The sequence below is a fragment of the Loxodonta africana genome, chromosome 2 (genome assembly GCF_030014295.1).
Source record: "Loxodonta africana isolate mLoxAfr1 chromosome 2, mLoxAfr1.hap2, whole genome shotgun sequence".
NCBI classification, from domain to species: Eukaryota; Metazoa; Chordata; class Mammalia; order Proboscidea; family Elephantidae; genus Loxodonta; species Loxodonta africana.
The window spans coordinates 229,056,197-229,076,625 of NC_087343.1; the positions used below are offsets into that span (position 1 = coordinate 229,056,197).

The 20,429-nt window shown below is 42.8% G+C and overlaps 1 protein-coding gene across 12 annotated transcripts in view; it reads left to right on the top strand.

Annotated features, from left to right (window-relative positions):
- DIP2A (disco interacting protein 2 homolog A) overlaps positions 1-20,429 on the top strand; it is a 131,601-nt gene that overhangs the window by 27,661 nt on the left and 83,511 nt on the right. For 11 of the 12 annotated variants that reach the window (XR_010321086.1, XM_064279609.1, XM_064279610.1 and 8 more), the window contains exons 2-3: positions 5,677-5,748; positions 11,707-11,826. Coding sequence is in view for 10 of the 12 variants with exons in the window: in XM_064279609.1 (XP_064135679.1) it covers positions 5,677-5,748; positions 11,707-11,826 (192 nt within the window). In the remaining 2 variants the exon portion in view is untranslated. Of the gene's footprint in view, positions 1-5,676; positions 5,749-11,706; positions 11,827-20,050; positions 20,098-20,429 lie in introns of those variants that run through there. The other variant, XM_064279613.1, reaches the window with a different exon arrangement.

The following is a 20,429-nucleotide window of genomic DNA, read 5'->3' on the forward strand; positions in this document are numbered from 1 at the left end:
GAATCTCACTGATGGCATATTACGGCCACAGCTTTCCTTTCACTCTGTAGGTTATGTGCCCCTGCTGGAGTATAACCTCCTGCTGTCGAGTTGGTCCCTACTTACAGTGACCCTACAGGATAGAGTAGTGCCCCATAGGGTTGTCAAGGCTGTAATCTTCACAGAAGCAGACTGCCGCTGTCACGGAGTGACTGGTGGGTTCGAACCACTGACCTCCCAATTAGCAGCCAAACACTTCACTGGACCACCAGGACTCCATTTGTTAGACCAGGGACATATTAAAATGGATCATTCGATTTCTCTATGCAGCCTCTTTGTTAGGGCAAACCTGGTAGTATTAACTTGGAGGTAAGTCAGGGAAGCAGATGCTTTTATTCCTCATAGCATAGCCAGATTAAAGTTTGTTTGTTTTTTGTGCTGGTGGCCCCCTAGATATCAGGCCCTAATCCCTGGAATTTATGAATGTTATTTTATATGGTAAAGTTTTGCAAAGGTGATTAAGTATCTTTTGAGATGAAAAGATTGTCCTGGATTATCTGGATGGGCCCCAAATGCCATCACAATTGTCCTTATAATAGAGGCAGAGAGAGACTGTACACACGCAGAAGGATGCACTGTGCCCATGGAGGCAGAGATTGGAATGATGCAGCTACAAGTCAGGGCATGCTGATAGCAACCAGAAGCTGGAAGAGAGTAGGGCTCCCACGGAGCCCTCAGGTAGAGCATAGCCCTGCTGACCCCTTGATTTCAGCTCATTGAAGCTAAATTTGGACTTCTGGCCTCCAAAACTGTGAGAAAATAAATTCTGTTGGTTTAGGGCACCAAGTTCGTGGTAATTTGTTAACAGCAGCCATGGGAAACTTATACAGATTTTGTGCTGAAGTGGAATGCTGCCATAACAACCTACAAATGTGGAAGTGGCTTTAGAATTAGATAATGGGCAGAGGCTGGAAAAATTTGAGAAGCAGTATTAAAAAAACCTAGATTACCTTGGACAGATTTTTGGTAGAAATATGAATGTTAAAGGTGCTTCTGCTCAGAAGGAAATGAGAAACATGCTACTGAAAACTAGAGAAAGAGTAGTCCTTGTTACATAGTTGCAGAACAGTTAGCTCAATTGTGTAGGACTACAGTTGTTTGAGTGACTTGGCGGCAACGGAAAAAAAAGAAAACACATAAAAACAAGTTGTTAGGACAGCTATTTGGGGCCCTTTATAATTCCATGATTTGGAAATTGACTTTTCCATTCCTGCATAAAAGATTGTTGGAATTTTGATAGGGATTGCATTGCCTGGAATCTTGTAGATAACTTTGAGTAGCTTTGACATCTTAACAATATTAAGTTTTCCAATCTGTGAACATGAGATGTCTTTCCGTTTATTTAGGTCTTCAGTTTCTTCCAGCAAGGTTTTATAGCTTTCAGTGTACAGAACTTTCCCCGTCTTGGTTAAATTTATTCTTAGGTGTTTTATTCTTTTAGATATTATCGTAAATTGTTTTCTTATTTTCCTTTTTGGATTGTTCATTGCTCGTGTATAGGAGCACAACTGATTTTTGTGTGTTGATCGTGTACCCTGCAACTTTGCTGAATTTTTCTATTAGCTCCTAGTAGTTTTCTTGTAGATTCTTTAGGTTTTTCTATGTATAGGATCATGCCATCTGTTCTCCGAGATAGTTTTATTGCTTCCTTTCCAATTTGGTCTAATTTTTCTATCTGGAACGTTCAGTACAATGTTGAATAGCAGTGATGACAGCAGGCATCCTTGTCTTGTTCTTGATTTTAGGGGGAAAGCATTCAGTCTTTGACCATCCATATGTTCTTAATTATAAATGATTATATGATTAGTCTAAAAATTTAAACAGTGCAGAAGTTACGAAGTAAAAAATGAAATCTGTCCCAGACTCCCACCCTGAGCAAATAAATAAACCACTCCCCAGGGTAACCAATATTAATAATTTGTTGTTCATTCCTCCAGACGTTTTCTACACATATATAAATATACATACTTATGTATCTGTGTAAACATATATATGTATATGTGCATATATATGTATACACACAGAGAGAATGTGCGCTTTATTTAGTTTTTACCAGAATGGGATTATTCTGTATATTATTTGTCAACTTTCCCTTTTTACTCAGTAGCATATCATGAATCCTTGTGTCATTCACCCAACCCCCCCCCTTTCCAGGTTATTTTTAGCACTGACAGTATTTCATAGTAAAGATGTGTGGCAGCATATTTACTTCACCTTTATTTTTTGGCAGGCATTTAGATTGTCTCCAGTCATTTGCTCTTATGTATAATGTGCATCACACATCCTTGTTCCTGTGACCTTGAGGGCTTGTTGAATACTTTTGAGAATGGGTTTTTAGAAGTTATGTTGAGTCAGGGGCGTGGTGATATTGCTCGGGATTTTGCATCCGTATCCTAAATGTGACTGGTCTGTGGCAGTGAAGATCAACCCCAGCCACACATCGTGCCCCTACCTGGAGTCGGGAAGAACGGCTGCCTGCCCACAGACCCACTGGAGAAGCCCGTCCTGAGGGTGGAGCCAGGCGGCTCAGCCAGGGGAGAGCTGTACCCAGTGCAAGGCGTCCTCGGTGGAGTCAGGGTTACAGTAATTCTGTGCAGTGGGTTGAGGAGTTTAGGAGCTCCATGCTGTTTGTCTCTTGAGTGTTCACATTTCATTTTTATCTAAGAGAGTATATTGTATTTGGGGTCAGAAAACTTGGATTTCAGTCCCTTCTTTACTAGAACACTAGCTTTGTGTCCGAATCCATTTCAGAACTCTGCCTTGCTCTCTGTATGGTTGGAAGCATTGCACTTCATGGCATATGATGTGAGCTGGATGAAACACGTGAAAGTGCAGCAGCTGGTCACACATGAAAACAGAATAGCTGGTTATATTCAGTTAGTTCAGGGGAAAAAATCAGGTGGGTGGCTTCTGGGATGTCATGGTCTTCAAACAGGGACTCGTTACATTTCGTTTTTTAATTTTCAATCCTATTTGGGTACCTTTACTATCTAAACATTCTCTTGAAATGGGAACATAAGAAGGAACTATTTCTAGGAAATACTTAATTTTTAAATACCCTAGAACATCAGCTGCTCTGCGTTTAAATAGGGGTTTATCAGTTTCAGTTTAGTGGAGCAATATTTAGTTTTGATTTAAATTGTGTTAATTACTTATTTTCATATATTCCAGAGGAAACAATTCTTAGTAGAGCTTGCTTTACAAAATAGGTGTGTTTTAAAGTTGTGTGCATGTTCATCAATTGGTCTCAACCCACCTGGAGCAAAGGAGAATGAAGAACACCAAGAGACAGAAAGGACCACATACATCAGAGGCTACGTCAGCCTGAGACTGGAAGAACTAGAACCGATAACTGCCCTGACAGGGAGCATGACAGAGAATCCCTGGTGGAGCAGGAGTACAGTGGGATGCAGACCTCAAATTCTCACAAAAAGACCAGACTTAATGGTCTGACTGAGACTAGAGGGACCTTGGAGGTCGTGGTCCCCAGACCTTCTCTTAGCCCAAGACTGGAACCATTCCTGAAGCCAACTGTTCAGACAGGGATTGGACTGGACTGTAAGACAGAGATGATACTGGTGAAAAAAAGCTTCTTGGCTCAAGTAGACACCTGAGACTATGTGGGCAGCTCCTCCCCGGAGGGGATATGAGAAGGCAGAGGGGAACAGAAGCTGGCTGAATGGACATGGGGAATTCAGAATGGAGAGGAGTGTGCTGTCTCATTAGGGGGAGAGCAGCTAGGAGTACATAGCAACATGTATATAAATTTTTATATGAGAGACCAACTTAATTTGTAAACTTTCACTTAAAGCACAATAAAAAAAAGTGCACATGCTGAAATTTTATAAGCAGAATTGCCCTGTCACATGATGGATCTGACCAGGTGTGCCGCGGGAGGGAGTGTCTGTGAGTGGCAGTGAGCAGGTAAAGGGAGGACGATGAACCCAAGGGCACCTGGCGGTCAGAGCAGTGGATTAGGTGTGCTCACTGCATCGCGTGGATGGATCGGTGTAAAAATGAGTGCTTAGGGAAAAAATAGGCAATAGAATGAGATTTATAGCGTAATACCATTCTAATAAACTAAAATTACGTGGGCGTAAAGCAGTATACATTTTCAGAGCATATTAAAATTAAAAGACACATTAAACACAGTAGTTGCCTGTGGTGGTGAGTAGGGTGATAGGAATACGATGAGGACAATGGGAACACATAAATAGAGGATAAGATAAGACAGGGAAGGTTTTGTGGGGAGGGCTGACTGTTAAGTTAGTTTTAAAGCAGAGGCTGTATGTAGGGGCAGAGCTGCTTCAGCCCTAGAGGAAGGGCTTTGTGGCTGTATGGCCTGGACGGAGAACAGCTCCCTCACTTGGTCTCACAGGACTTGGTGCTTCTCTGGCCTCAGGCTCTTCTGTAGGATGGCGTATTAATGCCTACGCAGAGACTTTCAGTGCAGGGTTACAGGAGGTGTCAGACACTCAAATGTGCCAGTCTTTCAGGACACAGCAAATCCTACAATCAAGAATTTAGCTGAAGGAAATACTTGGTTAAACACTCAGTAAAGGACAGCAGCTCTTTTTACAAGAACAGTTTAATTGCCTTTTTTCCATAATAGGGAACAGCTGTGAACCAGGGTACCTGGCCTTGAATCTTTTGATTTCCATTAGCTTTACAGCTCTGTTTGTTTATGGGGGGAAGGGTGCTTACAAAACACTGAAAGATTCCTACTGAAGATCCTTCACCTAGAGAACAAACTAGTAACACGAGGGAAAAGTGTAATATACGTTTCCGTCTAAATAAAGTCTTCAAAATATCAGCGATCTGCTGTGAGCACTCAAAGTTCTGTCTAGGAAATCAGATTGTGTGCTTGGAAGGTAAGTGCCTCTGTGAGGTTGCTTTTCCTACCTTGGTCCTAGGTGGTTTGATTTCTTTGTAGGCTTTTCCACATATTTTATCTGTTACAGTTTATCAAAACAGCAGTCCTTTTTCCTGAGTCATCACACAGGGACACCCCTCTGCCAGGGTGCTCCCTTCCCACTGTCCTCACACCAACACTCTGCACCTGGCATAGGTACCACCTCCAGGGCATCTGGGGAAAATGCAGATTTGGAGTCTGTTGGCTTGGGTGTAGCCTCAGAGGCCGCCTTTCTGACAGGCTCCCGGGGGACGCTGATCACAGCTTTTTTAGTTGAAGTATAATTGATGCACCATAAAATTCACCTTTTTTGTGTACGGTTCTGTGAGCCCTTCACAAATGCATAAAGCCGTGTAACCATCACCACAATCAAGATAGTACATTTCCATCGTTCCCAAAATTCCCTCGTTTCTCTTTGGAGTCAGCCCTTTCCTCACCCCAGGCCCTAGCAACCACTGACCTGTTTTCTGTTCCAGTAGTTTTTGTTTTTGCCTTTTCAAGAGTGTCATATAAACTGAATCCAGTATGTAGCCTGGCTTCTGTCCCGATTGTTGTGTGTATCAGTAGTTTGTTCCTTTCTTATTGCTGAGTAGTATTCTGCAATACAGATACATCATAGTTTGTACAGTCCTCAGTTGAAGGTCATAAGGTTGTTTTCAGTTCTTTGAGATTAAACATTTTAGAACTTTAAAAGAAATTTAATTCATTTTTCATTGTTGTTTTAGGTGACATCACTCAAAAAGGATATGAAAAGAAAAGGGCAAAGCTGCTAGCACGTTACATACCACTTATTCAAGGTAAGGCCAGCACACTCAAGAATCCTAAAAATTGTGTTCTTTTACAAAATCGATTAAAATTTTGACTTTAGAGTTTAACAAGTTTAAGCAGTGGTATATGATTCATGTTTTATTAAGAAGAACCAGGCAATAATGTGTCTGATATTAAATAATAAATTTCAAAGGTATAGATTGTAATTTACAGCTCTGACTTGGTACAGATCTCATTGCCCACAGGATTTGTTTTATTTTTATGGTTATAGAACAGCCCACCACATTCCCTTACCAAGGCCAGGAGAAATACTGTAAAGATGTCAGTTCCTCCCACCCTAGCTTGGTGTGCAGATTCAAAACATATGTCATTTCAACAGACTTTTTTTTAAACTTAGCCAGTTAATTCTAAACTTTATATCCAAATATAAAGGGCTAAGGGGTCTAAAGTATTCTCAAAAAAGAAGAATGTGGCAGGAAGCTTTGCCCTACCAGGACAAGACAACTTATTTAAAGCTATAGTCATTCTAGGGTGTTTTTGGCATGGGGGCAGACCGCTGGACTGGCAGAGTGAACCACGAGCCCAGATGCAGACGCACATGTGTGGAGACAGCATGGGGTGGCTGTGGCTGGCAGATCGTCATGCCGCTGCAGCTGCTCAGCCCCATGGAAAGCTCACCGCACTGGACGCAGAAATCAGCTCCAGGTGTATTCAAGGCCTCTGTGAAATGGGAAAACTGTAGAGCCTTTACAAGATCATATGGGAAGTTTCCCACAATCTTGATAGAAGGAGGCTGTCTTAACTCACTAAATTGGCCACGAAGGGTTTACTGTAAGATGGATAAATTGGACTACGTTAAAAGTGAGAACTCATTTTAATCAAAAGCCACCATAAAGAGACTGAAAAGACCAGCCACAGAGTCAGAGAAGATATTTGTAACCTAAATAACTGAAAAAGAACTAACATCCAGAAAACTGAAAACAGCAAAGTCCAATAGAACTTCCTGCGACGATGGAAATGCTCTGTATCTGCATGGTCCTGTATGTGAACCGTTAGCCACGTGTAGCTATTGAGCACTTGATATATGGCTGGAGAGACTGTATTTTTTATTTAATTCTGATAATTTGAATGTAAATAGAATATCCCCAACATGATTAAACAGAAAAATGGGCAAAAGACTTGAATAATTGTTTCGTAAAAGAAAGTCCTGATAGCCAACAAACAAATGAAAAGACACTTACTTAACTTCAGTAGTAATCACGGAAATGCAAATTAAGTCCACAACTCCCCACTGGGTTGTTGGAGAGAATTTGGAACAGCGGGAGTGTAGAAAACTAGCGTTACCTAGTGAGGATGAGAAGGCGCACACGTGCCCAGGTGTTCTCCTTCAGTTCCTGCGTGCCCTGGAAAGACGTCTGTGCATTTGCACCTTGTGGTGATTCTGTGCACAAGATGCTCATGTATGCCCTTGCACTGCCAAGAACTCAGATGTCCAGCAGCAGAAGCCATCCAGTGGGATGCCACCGAGCTGCCCCCATCAGCAGGGACCAATCTCATGAACAGAGAGGAGGTAGAAAAAGCCATCACAGAGGAGTAGAGGAGTTAAAAGAACATGCCAAACTGAGCCCTGCTGTCCCGCTTTTCCTTGTGGAAGTGAGATGGGGAGGGGCCACAGGGGACTTCGAAGGCACCACAGTGTTTAATTTCTTAACCTGCAGTAACATTGGTTTTGTTGTGTAATGTTTCTTTAAACTGTATACATGTTTTATACAGCAATATATCGATCTATGATGTATTTTACAGTGGATCAACAACAAAAAATGATCGAGGAACTTCTTTATATTATACTGATAATCACCCAAAACAAAACTAAACAAAAGCAAAATTCTTAGTAAAATTGGAATTGAAGGAAACTAATAAAACGTCATAAAGCCTATTTGCCAAAATCAACAACAGCTGTCAAACTAAACAGTCAGATACCTGGGTCATTTCCATCCCAGGCAAGGGTGAGGATGGAGGCTTGCTGTCCTCCATACTTGCTCCATGTGATGCTGGTGGTCGTGGCTGATGCAGTGAGATGGGAAACAAAGCAGGGTAGACACTGCAGAGAAAAGACAGTCATCTTTAAGGTAGTGCTATTTTATACCTCAAACCCTGGTGAGAGAAGTACAAATAGAGACAGTAGTGCAAGAATCCATAGTTTTTATCTAGCAATAACCCTGTTAATGAAAAAATCACATTCATTATGGTAGTAAATTGTCAAAGGCTTACTGTTATGGATTGAGTTATGTCTCCCCAAAATATATATTGTAAATCCTAACCTGTATACCTGTGGTTATAATCCTGTTTGGGAATGGGTTCTCTTTGTTATGTTGATGAGGCAGGATTAGTGTTGGGTGCATCTTGAGTCAGTCTCTTTTGAGATATAAAAGAGATTAATTAAACAAGCAAGCAGCGCAAAGATGAGGGAAGAGAGATGCCAAGCCGCATGAAGACCACCCTGGAGCAGAAGCTCAAAAAGAGACAAGTACTTTGCTCCAGAGTTGACAGAGAGAGAAAGCCTTACTCTAGAGCTGCTGCCCTGAGTTTGGACTTCTGGAGTCCTAAACTATGAGAAAATAAATTTCCGTTTGTTAAAGCCACCCATTTGTGGTATTTCTGTTATAGCAGCACTAGATTACTAAAACACTAACTAATACATTTGGCAAGAAAGACAGCAGACCTATATTAGGACCACAGAATCTATTCAAAAGAGATAATCAAGACCCTAATAAACATAGAAACATGCCAGTTTCCTACATGTGAAAACTTAATATTATATAACTGGCAATCTCCAAATTAATGTGTGAACATAATCCAGTCCAGTCAGAATACCAGCAGCTGATCGTTTTTAAACCTGGGATTAGAAATAATGACCCGTTTTAAAGAGAAAAGTTCTGAGAGTAGCCGATAAATTAAAAAAAGAATGCTAGTGAGAAAGTACTTGCCTTTGAGACATTAAATAAACAAACAAACAAACAAAACCCATTGCCGTCATCGATTCTGACTCACAGCAATCCTATAGGACAGACTAGAATTACCGCATAGGGTTTCCAAAATAGGACAGACTAGAATTACCGCATAGGGTTTCCAAATCTGTAATCTTTGTGGAAGCTGACTGCCACATCTTTTTCCTGCAGAGTGGCTGGTGGGTTTGAACTGCCAACCTTTTGGTTAGCAGCTGAGCACTTAACCACTGTGCAACCAGTGCTCCCTTTGGAGACGTCACAGCTGACTGTATAGAGTTGGAAGCAACTATGATATATGACTGATTATGACAGAAGTGCAACATTGGTATACAGGGTAGACGACCCAGCTAGTGGAGTAGAAGAGAGTCCAGAAATGGATTTGAGAGACTGTGAAGGGCGACAAGTGTGTTTCGTAAGTGATGCTGTCGTCTGTAGGCAAACCAGGCTGGGACCTTCTCGCTCCCACCATATGTAAGCATAGACCTCAGAAGGGCTAAAGCTCTACATATATTTTTCATTATAAAATACTACAATATATAGGAGAATTTTTTAATAACCATGGAGTGGGGATTGTCTTCATAGGCCAGATAGGAGACCTGGAGCTAGAAGAAAAAGATTGACAGACAAGGTTGACTCCCTAGAAGTATATGGAATGTGGAAGCTGCTACCCAGCTTCACCAATGCAGGTACCAGTTCAAGGACTGTCCCTAACAAAGATATCTGCAGTCTTGTGGAAGGACTCTTTAGCTGGATAAAGGCAAAGAAAAGGAAATGCAGATGGCCAACCAACGGTAAATTATATCTAACCTCACTAGTAGACATGAAATTGCAAATTAAAGGAAACCATTTTTCTAAGCTTTTTTAGAAAAATTGGCAAAACTCTAAAAACTTTTTTTGTTCTATCTAGTGCTGACAAGGAAGTGGGGAAATGGCACTTTCATACATTGCTTGTGGGAGTGCGAATTGCTAAAACCTTTTTGGTATCTCCTCAGTAACTTGGTACTGGGTTCTCTATCTCTGTTGAATAAATGAATCTTTCTCAAAGAAGAAAAGCACACGTATTTTGGAATTTAAGTCCGAGAATGTCCATCTACATATATATAATATTGCAACGTGTCTGCTCGTAATCCATAATACATGTGGCTCCATCGTGAACTTTAAAGTCATGTTATCCAGGCACAAAGAATGAAATGCCAGTGGTGGCACCAATCAGTACTGCCATATTTATATCTCCAGGTTTTGAAGAGCCAAGCATTGATTTCCTTTGGAGTGTTGTGATTCTCTAACGCTGCATAACTTCATGGTTTAAAACAACAGCAGCAGCATCTGCTCAGCTTAGGAATCTGCAGTCTGGGCTGGACCCAGAGGGCAGGTCGTGCCTGGAGGCCAGGCTGGCCTTGTGCAAAGGCTCCCACGCCCAGGGCTGGCCTCCCTCCGCGTGGCTCCTCCTTCTGGTGGGAGCTGAGTCGCCTTTCACGAGCAGCCTTGGGGATTGCATGGCCACTCCTGTGCTCTACACTGTGTCCGCTTGGGCTCAAGGCAGGGGACAGACTCGGCCTGTGTGACCAGGAAGTGCTCGTGCTGGAGGGGCCTGTGGGTCAGAAATCCCTGCTGGCTGTTTTCATAGGACACTTTGAAACAAAGGCCAGTGTTAGATCATTCCTGAGGAAGCACAGCTGAAGGCTTTAAGTCTCTATTTCACATTCAGGATCCCACGACCAGTTCTCTTACGCTGTCCTCAGATTCAGCAAATCAGTAGTGAAAATACTGCCAGGGAGTTGGCTTAGTGTCCTGCATGCTTACATGCCATTACATTTCTCTCCACCTGGTGTCCCGGAGTATCTCTTTCAGGGAGCGGGATGTGAGACAGATGTGAGCCGGTGAGTTTGGGTTAGCGTGTGGAGACCAGGCAAGTGGGGACATCGATGCCTGCATCAGTCGGAGCAGAGCCAGGCGTGGAGACTAAGTGGAGGTGCTGACTGAGGCAGCAGCCTCCACTCCAGGCCATGCTGACGGGCTGTCCTCTGAGCGTCTTGTAGCACCAGCCAGCTCTGACGTTGTGGTCAGAGAGCACCCCTCGGCTCTTCTCTGCTCCTTGCTCTTTCCTGTCTGCACCGAGGGCCACCAGTGGCCCCAGGGATCAGCTAGTGGGCTGTTTCTCACTCAGAGGTTACTGAATACCACGGGCAGCCCTGGGAGTGAGTGACACAGGAAGTTCTGAATTCAGTGAAACAAGTGTAGCTCAGAAACGTGTTGTTAGAAGGCTTTCTGAGGGGAGCTGGCTGCCCGGGCAGCCGCTACTGTGTGCTGGACTGACGGCCCGACAGGAATGTGGGCTGGGGATGTGGGGCCAGGGGCTGGGAATGTAGGGCCAGGCTGATGTGGGCAGAGCGCGCTGGGGGTGGGAGACGCCCTGCTTCGGCACCCTATCCCCTCCTTACTCTGTCCCCCACAACCTCCACACACTCTAGATTCTCACCTCCTGGCTGCTGTGTGCCTTGTCCTCCCTGCGTGGACACTGGCTGCCTCCTGCTACCACTGACCAAGCTGAAGGACTGCTGCCTCCTGCTTAGACTTCAGGCCTTTCCTGAAAGGCTCCTCCAGGAAGCTCTTCTCACCTAAGCAGGACCTGTCTCAGGCCCTGGTTTGGCCATCGCCCCCTTCAGAGGGCCTCTGTGAGGAGGAGCAAAGGAGACCGTGGATGTAACACACGCCCACTTCCTCCCACACCTTCTGAAAATGAATGAAAAAGTACATGTACTTGGTCCACAGCACTTCCAAGCCTGCCTCCAGTTTGTCGGACAGTTCTGTGCTTTCTAGAACTTCAGTCATGGTCTCAGTGGGCTTCAATCTCTGCCTTGGTGCAGCATATGTTGTGTGACAGTACAGGAGAAGTGCATGCTTTTTTACGTGGATTTTTCCATGATTGCAAAAGCAGATTGTTTACACAGATATTACACAGATGTGATTGTGTTTCAGGAGTAGACCTGTCCCTGCAAGCAGACAGCAGAACCACGGGACCCTCACAGACAGCGGCTGCCACTCCCAAACAGCCCAAGTCACGCCCCACCAATTCCCGGGACGAACGCTTCTGTTCAGGTATGTGGAGAACCACTTGGTCAGGGGTTCTTGCAGACCTAGCTTCCGACGCCTCCAGGTATCTTGTCTTCGCCAAAACGTCTGCTGCAGAATTATTTTCTCTTGAACAATGATTTACCACATAATCATATCTTCAAGAAAAAACACAACCTTCACACAACCATGTTGTTGTTGCCAGGTGCCATCAAGTCGGTTCCGACTCATAGCGACCCCATGCACAACCAGACGAAGCACTGCCTGGTCCTGCTCCATCCTCACAATCATTATGCTTGAAATCATCGTTGCAGTCACTTGGTCCATCCACCTCGTTAGGGGTCCTGACCCTGTACCCTGCCAACCAGGGACTGATCCCTCCTGACAACTTGTCCAAAGTGTGTAAGACGCAGTCTCGCCATCCGTGCTTCTAAGGAGCATTCTAGTTGTACTTCTGCCAAGACAGATTTGTTCGTTCTTTTGGCAGTCCATGGTATAGTCAATATTCTTCATCAACACCACAATTCAAAGGCGTCAAATCTTCTTCAGTCTTCCTTATTCATCGTCCAGCTTTCATGTGCATATGATGTGATTGAAAATACCATGGCTTGGATCAGGCACACCTTAGTCTTCAAGGTGACATCTTTGCTCTTCAACACTTTAAAAGAGGCCTTTTGCAGAGATTTACCCAATGTAATGCGTTGTTTGATTTCTTGACTGCTGCTTCCATGGCTGTTGATTGTGGATCCAAGTAAAATGAAATCTTTGACAACTTCAGTCTTTTCTCCGTTTTTATCATCATGTTGTTCACTGGTCCAGTTGTGAGGATTTTTGTTTTCTTTATGTTGAGTTGTAATCCAAACTGAAGGCTGCGGTCTTTGATCTTCCTTAGTAAGTGCTTCAAGTCCTCTTCACTTTCAGCAAGCAAGGTTGTGTCATCGGCATAATGCAGGTTGTTAATGAGTCTTCCTCCAATCTTCTTCATATAGTCCAGCATCTCAGATTATTTGCTCAGCATACAGATTGAATAGGTACGGTGAAAGGATACAACACTTAAGCACACCTTTCCTGACTTTAAACCAATCAGTATCCCCTTGTTCTGTATGAACAGCTGCCTCTTGATCTGTGTAAAGGTTCCTCATGAGCACAATTAAGTGTTCTGCAATTCCCACGTGTCTGTCAGTTTGTTGAACTGTGGGTGCTTGTGTGTTGCTGTGAAGCTGGAAGCTATGCCACCAGTATTCAGATACCAGCAGGGTTACCCATGCAGGACAGGTTTCAACTGAGCTTCCAGACTAAGACAGACTGGGAAGAAGGACCCGGCAGTCTTCTTCTGAAAAGCATTATCCAGTGAAAACCTTCTGAATAGCACATAACCGTAGTCTGTTTTAATGTAACCTATAACTTGATCACCTTTTCTTAAGGGATGCTTACAGAAGCCTCTGGGAAAATCTTCCTCCCACCTTCGTTAGAATAATTTCTTCAGACATTTGTGGATATTAGTAGTTTTGTATTTAATGAGTATTAGGAATATTTGTACATTATGGAGTGATTTTACCACTAGGTATAGATGATTTGGAGTCCCTGGTGGTACAAAGGGTTAATGTACTCGTCTGCTAACTGAAAGGTTGGAGGTTCAAGCTCACACAGAGGCACTTCAGGAGAAAGGCGTGGCAATCTATTTCTGAAAAATCAGCCATTGAAAACCCTAGGAATACAGCTGTACTCTGGCACACATGGGCTTGCCGTGAGTCCATGTTGACTCAGTGGTAACTGGTTATAGATGAGTTCATATTTTTTATTTTTCTAATTTTGGAGATTTTCTTCTAATTAGATTTCAGCCACTCTGTTTGGCAGTACTCTTATCCCTCGTATTTCACTTGAATTATCGGAACACCCATTGAAAACTTTTTTTTTTTAAGTATTTTCAATTGTGGATAACATTCGAGCACTCTACCTGTTCAACAGCGTTTCATAGTATGTGATTGTATATTGCCTTTATATTTACGCTTCTTTGATAAAGCCTTTTTCATAAAGAAAAAATTTCAACAGAATTTTTTTTTAATGGCCATTTTGTTGAAAGCTGAGAACATTAAGATTTTAAATGTTATTTTAACGTAGGAGTGTAAAGAAATAATCTGAGAAATAGTGGACTGTATAATTTCTTATCAGTTTGGTATATAATTAAAAAGCTTTATCACACTAAAAATTGTTTCTTTTCTGATTATATAAATAATACATGCTTGGTGTTAAAAAATAAAACAGTACACCGAGTATAAGGACGAACGTAAAAGTCACCTGAAATCTCCGAATCCTGAGACAGCCACCATCAGCATGTCACCTAGCCCCCGTTTCTTCTGCCCTGGATGCAAATGCGTGCTTTGTGTGCGTGTGTCTGTGTGCTTCGCGTGAGTGGGATCGTGTAAAGCCCTGCCTCCCTCCCTCCTTTCCTTCCTTCCTTATTTTCCTACTTCTCCCCTGTCCTCCCCTCCCGACCGTACCCACTCCCATATAAACAATGTTGAGAAACTTGTTTTTGCCCTTAGGAGCTTTACTTTAGAGTCTTAATTCTTTTCTCTTTTGAATACAAATCCTTTATCATAAATACCATTGCAGATATTTTCTCCTTGCCTATGGCTTGTCTGCTTTATTCTTTTTTTTTTTTTTTTAATTGTGCTTTGAGTGAAACTTTACACATCAGGTCAGTCTCATACAAAAATTTATATATACCTTTCTATATACTCCTAATTGCTTTCCCCCTGATGAGACAGCGCACTCCTTCCGTCCACTCTATCTTTTCATGTCCATTTGGCCAGCTTCTGACCCCCTCTGCCTTCTCATCTCCCCTCCAGACAGGAGCTGCCCACGTAGTCTCATGTGTCTACCTGATTCAAGAAGCTAGTCACTCTTCCCCAGTATCATTTTCTATCCCATAGTCCAGTCCAATCCCTGTCAGAAGAGTTGGCTTTGGGAGTGGTTCCTGTCTTGGGCTAACAGAAGGCCTGGGGACCATGACCACCAAGCCTGGTCTTTTTATGAGAATTTGGGGTCTGTATCCCCCTGCTCTCCTGCTCCCTCAGGGGTTCTCTATTGTGTTCCCTGTCGGGCGTTCGAGGAATGTAGCCGGGCACCATCTAGTTCTCCCAGTCTCAGGCTGATGTAGTCTCTGATTTATGTGGTCATTTCTGTCTCTTGGGCTCATATTTACCTTGTGTCTTTGGTATTCTTCATTCTCCTTTGGTCCAGGTGGGTTGAGACCAATTTGATGCATCTTAGATGGCCGCTTGCTAGCATTTAAGACCCCAGATGCCACTGCTTTATTCTTTTAAGGTGTCTTTCAAAGAGCAGAAGTATTTCATTTTGATAATGTCCAGTTAATCAGTTTTTAAAAATAGTGCCTTTGTTCTTGTATCTTAAGAAACCTTTGCCTAACCCAAGGTCACAAAGATTCTCCCCTGTGTTTCTATCATGTTATTGTCTAGATTTTTAATTCTGGGTTGTTTTATCTATACTTTTCTGTTTTTCTTTTCTTTGATACTACCTGTTGATTTTTCTTTTTTAAGATAGTAATAAACTTTATTCTAAAGCATATGATCACTGGTTTCTTTTGCGGGGGTTTCTTGAGTTTGTTTCTTTTTCTTTTTCTTTTCCTTCCCTTCCCTTCCCCCCACCTTTCCTTCCCTCTATCCATGAGTCCTTGGGTGGCAATGCTGTTGATGTTTTGTATGTCTGAGAATATTTTTCTTACACCTGGCATTACTGTTGCATAATGTCAGTCAGTGTGTTTCTTGAGCCTTTGAGGTGATTTGCTTTCTCTCTAGAAACTTAGAATTGTTTTAATGTGTCTAGGTATGAATATTTCCTGATTAGTACCGTATGAACCATTTCAGTGTAAGGAGGAAAAATTTAAACACACACAGAAGTTGCCAGAATAGTGTAGTCTCCCGGACCCATTGCCCAGCTCTGTGTTTCCTCTGTCATGAGCTTTATTGTGGCTTCCCCCTCCTGCCTTCCTCTTCTGCAGCATCTGATCAGAGTAATACGTGTTTACTCCCAATACATACCTCCAAGGCAGCCAGCAAGCTTCTTGCTCTCCTCATATATGTTCCCCTTCTCCCCTCATCTTTGGTAGTTTCTTATATGTACGTCTTCAGAGTGTATAGTCATTATGCTCTGTACTCTTTTCTTTATAACCATCGTTTATTAGTTCTGTAACTTAAATATATGTTTAACTTTCACCACTAGTCCCTTCTGTTAATGTCTTCCCAGCCTCTTTGGTCTTCAGTGGACACAGCTAGGACATGTTTTTAAAGATAAAATCCTTACATGTTCATTTGATATTTTCAATTCAAGGTTTTTTCTGATAGATTGCTCAGGAGTGTTTATGCAAGTAATATTCTCTGATTTATTGAGTGTTGGTAGCAGTTTGTGACTTTTATGTTTTTATGCTTGAAAGTCAGTTTAGCTGGGTACCCTCGGCTTGTGTTTCTTTCTCCATTTTCTTCTGGCACAAAGCATTGTTGAAAAATCTGATGAAAATCTGATTTTTATGCTCTTATAAGTGACTTAAGGAGTGCTGGTGGCACACTGGTTAAAGCGCTCAGCTGCTAACTGAAAGGTTGGTGGTTTGAACCCACCAGCCACCCCACAGGAGAAGGATGTGACAGTCTGCTTCCATAAAGATTTACAGCATTGAAAACCCTATGGGGTAGATCTGCTCTGTCCTTTAGGGTCACTATGAGTCAGAATCAGCTCAATGGAAGTAGGTTGGTTTTTGGTTTTTAAGTGACTTGATTGTTTTGCTTAGATTCCCAAAAGATTTTTCTTTTCTTCAAAATCTGGTACGTTTGCTGGACTATGTTTGTTAGTCGTTCTTTGTTGGTTTTCCCGGGCATGTCATATGTTCTTGGAATATATAGTTTCTAATCTTTTTTGTTTCAATTATAGTTCTTACACATATTCTCTTCTATTGCTTTGGTTTCCTCCTTCAAGGCTCCCCATTTATATATGTTAGTTCTTTTCTGTCTGCCTTTGATGTTTTTCACTTTATCTTTTAATTTTAACTTTTAAAAATTCATTCTTTTTGCCTTTTATTTCTCTTAAGACATATCTGTTGTGTTGATTTACTCTTGTGTTCCTGTTGATCTGGCATATTCATTTCTGAAAATTTTTTGGCTTTTATTTCGAATGTTGTATTCATCTCTGTTGTCTGCATTTTTCTAAATCTTTGTTCTTTAATATCTTTTGTCACTTTCTTAATTTGTGTTTTTAAATTTTATATATTTTGTTGTTGACAATATGCACAGCAAAACATATTCCAATTCAACACTTCCTACATGTACCATTTAGTGACACTGATTACATTCTTTGAGTTGCGCAACCATTCTTACCCTCCTTTTCTGAGTTGTTCCTCCCCCATTAACATAAACTCATTGTCCCCTAAGGTTCCCATCCAATCTTTTGAGGTGCATTTGTCAATTTGATCTCATGTAGATAGTTCTTAAAAGAGCGTAATGCTCAATGCTACTTTTTTTTACCTATTAAGCTAAACTATTCTTTGGTTTTAAGAAGACTTAAGGGAATGTTTTTGGCTCAAGGTTCAAAGATTGTCTCAGGGCAATAGTTTCAGGGGTTCATCTACCCTCCATGACTCCAGAAAGTCTAGAGGCCATGAGAATTTAAAATTCTGTTCTGCATTTTCCCTATTTTGATCAGGATTCTTCTGTGTTATCTGTGATCAAAATGTTCAGTAATGATAGCTGGGAACCATCCAGTTCTTATGGTCTCATGGCAAAGGAGGCAGTTTTTAATGGAGGCAATTAGCCATGCATCCCATATCCTCCTCCTATTCCTGAGTCTCTTAGTTATCTAGTTTTCCTGTAACAGAAATACCACAAGTGGATGGCTTCAACAAAAAGAAATTATTCACTCACAGTGTAAGAGACTAAAGTGTGAATTCAGGGCACCAGTTTCAGGGGAAGGCTTTCTCTCTCTTTCAGCTCCGGGGAAGGTACTTGTCATTAATCTTCTTCTGGTCTAGGGGTTTCTCAGAGCAGGGTCCCAGGATCCAAAGGACTCACTTTGCTCTTGGCTCTTCTTGCTTGGTGGTAATTGGGTCCGTCTCCCCTCTGCTTGCTTCTCTCTGCTGTATCTCAAAAGGGATTGACTCAAGATACAACCTAATTCTGTATATTCTGTTCTGCCTCAATAACATCAACAAATAGGAAAATTACATCAGATCACAAAATGGAAGACAACCACACAATATTGGGAATCATGGCCTAGCCAAGTTGACACACATTTTCAGGGGACACAATTCAATCCATAATATTCCATCCTTTGGCCCTCCAAAATTTATGTCCTTGACGCTTGTAAAACACTTTCATCCCATCATATCATCCCAAAAGTCTTAAATCAACTCCAAATCTAAATTCCATCCTGGGGCAAAATTCCTCTTCATCTGTGAAATCTAGAATGAAAGTTAGCTGCCTCCAAAGTATGGTGGTAGAACAGACACAAGACATCTTCCCAAATGGGGGAAATTCGGAGGGAAAAAAGGAATAGTGGGCACTAAGCAAGTCAAAAACCTAGTAGAACACATGACGTTAGCTCTCAAAGCTAGAAAATAATCCTCCATTCTCTGAGACCACTTAGGCAGTGGCCCTGCCCTCCAGACTCTGGGCATTGGCCACACTCTTTGTATTCTGGGTGAAGGCCCCTTGGCTCTGGGCTTCATTCAGCTCCACCTCCCAGGCCTACTAGAACAGCAATTCTGCTACCTTAGCTTTGGGTGGCCACATTCTCCTAGTCCATCTGAATGGCGACCCTGCCCCCTCGGCCCCAGCAGGCCCCACTCTTCTGCCCGTTGGGCATGGCAGCCCTGCTCCCTCAGCTTTGGGCAGAGGACCCGGCCCTGTCCTGCTGGTACTCGTGAAAGGCAGCCCCACACTCCAGAACCAAGTAGAAGCCTAGGAGGCCATGGCCCTAACGTTTGAGACCCAGTAGGCTGTAGTTCCACCCTTTGAGACTTCAGTGGTCATGGCCATACCCTTTGAGACTGAGGCAACTCTTCTTCCTGTGCTCCTTGTCTCTTCAGCTTCTGCTTCCTGGTTCCTTGGCCTCTAGGCCCCTCGGGCCTCTTTGGCCAGCCCAGTCTCTACCCTGCTCAGGCAAGTGTTACAAAGCTCTTTAGCTCCATCAAAAAGTGCCCAGAGGCACCCTGCTCTGCCAGTAAACCTTGGCCAGAAGCCACTGAGCTATCTTGCACTGGTCTCCTGGTTCTGCTCCTGCCATTTCTCTGCTGCTGCTTCTTGCTGTCTGCACCATCTCCGGTGTTACGGCTCTCCTCACTTCCTGCTGAGCCCTCACCAGAATTGTCTTCGATGTCCATAATTCCACCGACAATCTCTTCAAGGCAATCTGGGCTTTCACTATTCCAGAAAAACCAAGCACATTGCCGTCGAATCGATTCCAACCGATGGTGACCTATAGGACAAAGTAGAACCATCCTGTAGAGTTTCCAAGGAGCAGCTGGTAGATTCAAACTGCCGACCTTTTGGTTAGCAGCCAAACGCTTAACCGCTGCACTACCAAGGCCCCTCATTTACTGTTAGAAACTTTAAAAGTCTTCCAGCCTCTACCTGTTACCCAATTCCAAAACCACTTCCACATCATAGGTATCTGTTAGAGCAGCACCCCCTCTCCCGGTACCAGATTTATATCTTTGTTATCTCGTGCTGCTATAACAGAAATACCACAAGGAGATGGCGTTAACAAATAGAAATTTATTCTTTCAGAGTTTAGGAAACTAGAAGTCTGAATTCAGGGCACCAGCTTCAGGGGAAAGCTTTCTCTCTCTGTTGGCTCTGGAGGATGGTCCTTGCCATCAATCTTCCCTTGGCGTTTTCAGCACAGGGACCCTGGGTCCAGAGGATGCACTTGGCACCTGGCTGTTCTTGCTTGGTAATAACTAGGTCCCTCTCCTCTCTGCTCGATTGTTTCTTTAATATCTCAAAAGAGATTGACTCAAAATACAACCTGATCCAATAGATTATGTCCTGCCTCATTAACATAATTGCCTTTAATCCTGCCTCATTAACATCAACATGTAGGAAAATTACATCAGCTCACAAAATGAAGGACCACCACACAATACTGGGAATCATAGCCTAGCCAAGTTGACATGCGTTTTTGGGGGGACGCAATTCAATCCATAACACTCTCTTCCTCTATTGTTCCAGGTGATAGAGACCAATTGTTGTGCCTTGGACGGCCACTTGCAAACTTTTAAGACCCCAGGTACTACACAGCGAACTCGGAGGTACAACAGACGCGCTAAGCACATTATTAGGCCAGTTAACTGGGGTGTCCCGGGAAACTGTGACCCTAAACCTCCAAACCGAGGAACCTAATCCCATGAGCGGTTTGTTTGTAGTCAGCAGGTACTCTTTTTGTTATTGTTATTGTAACTGTATCTATCACACAGCCTTTGCCAGGTCAGCTGTTTACAGGTGTACAACTTATGGACAGCAGTCACAGTAGTTATTGGCTGTGCAACCAAACCCTTAATTAATGCAGTTTTTCCATCACCATTAACCTCCCCTTTTCCCCCTCCCTCCTGCCCCTGGTAA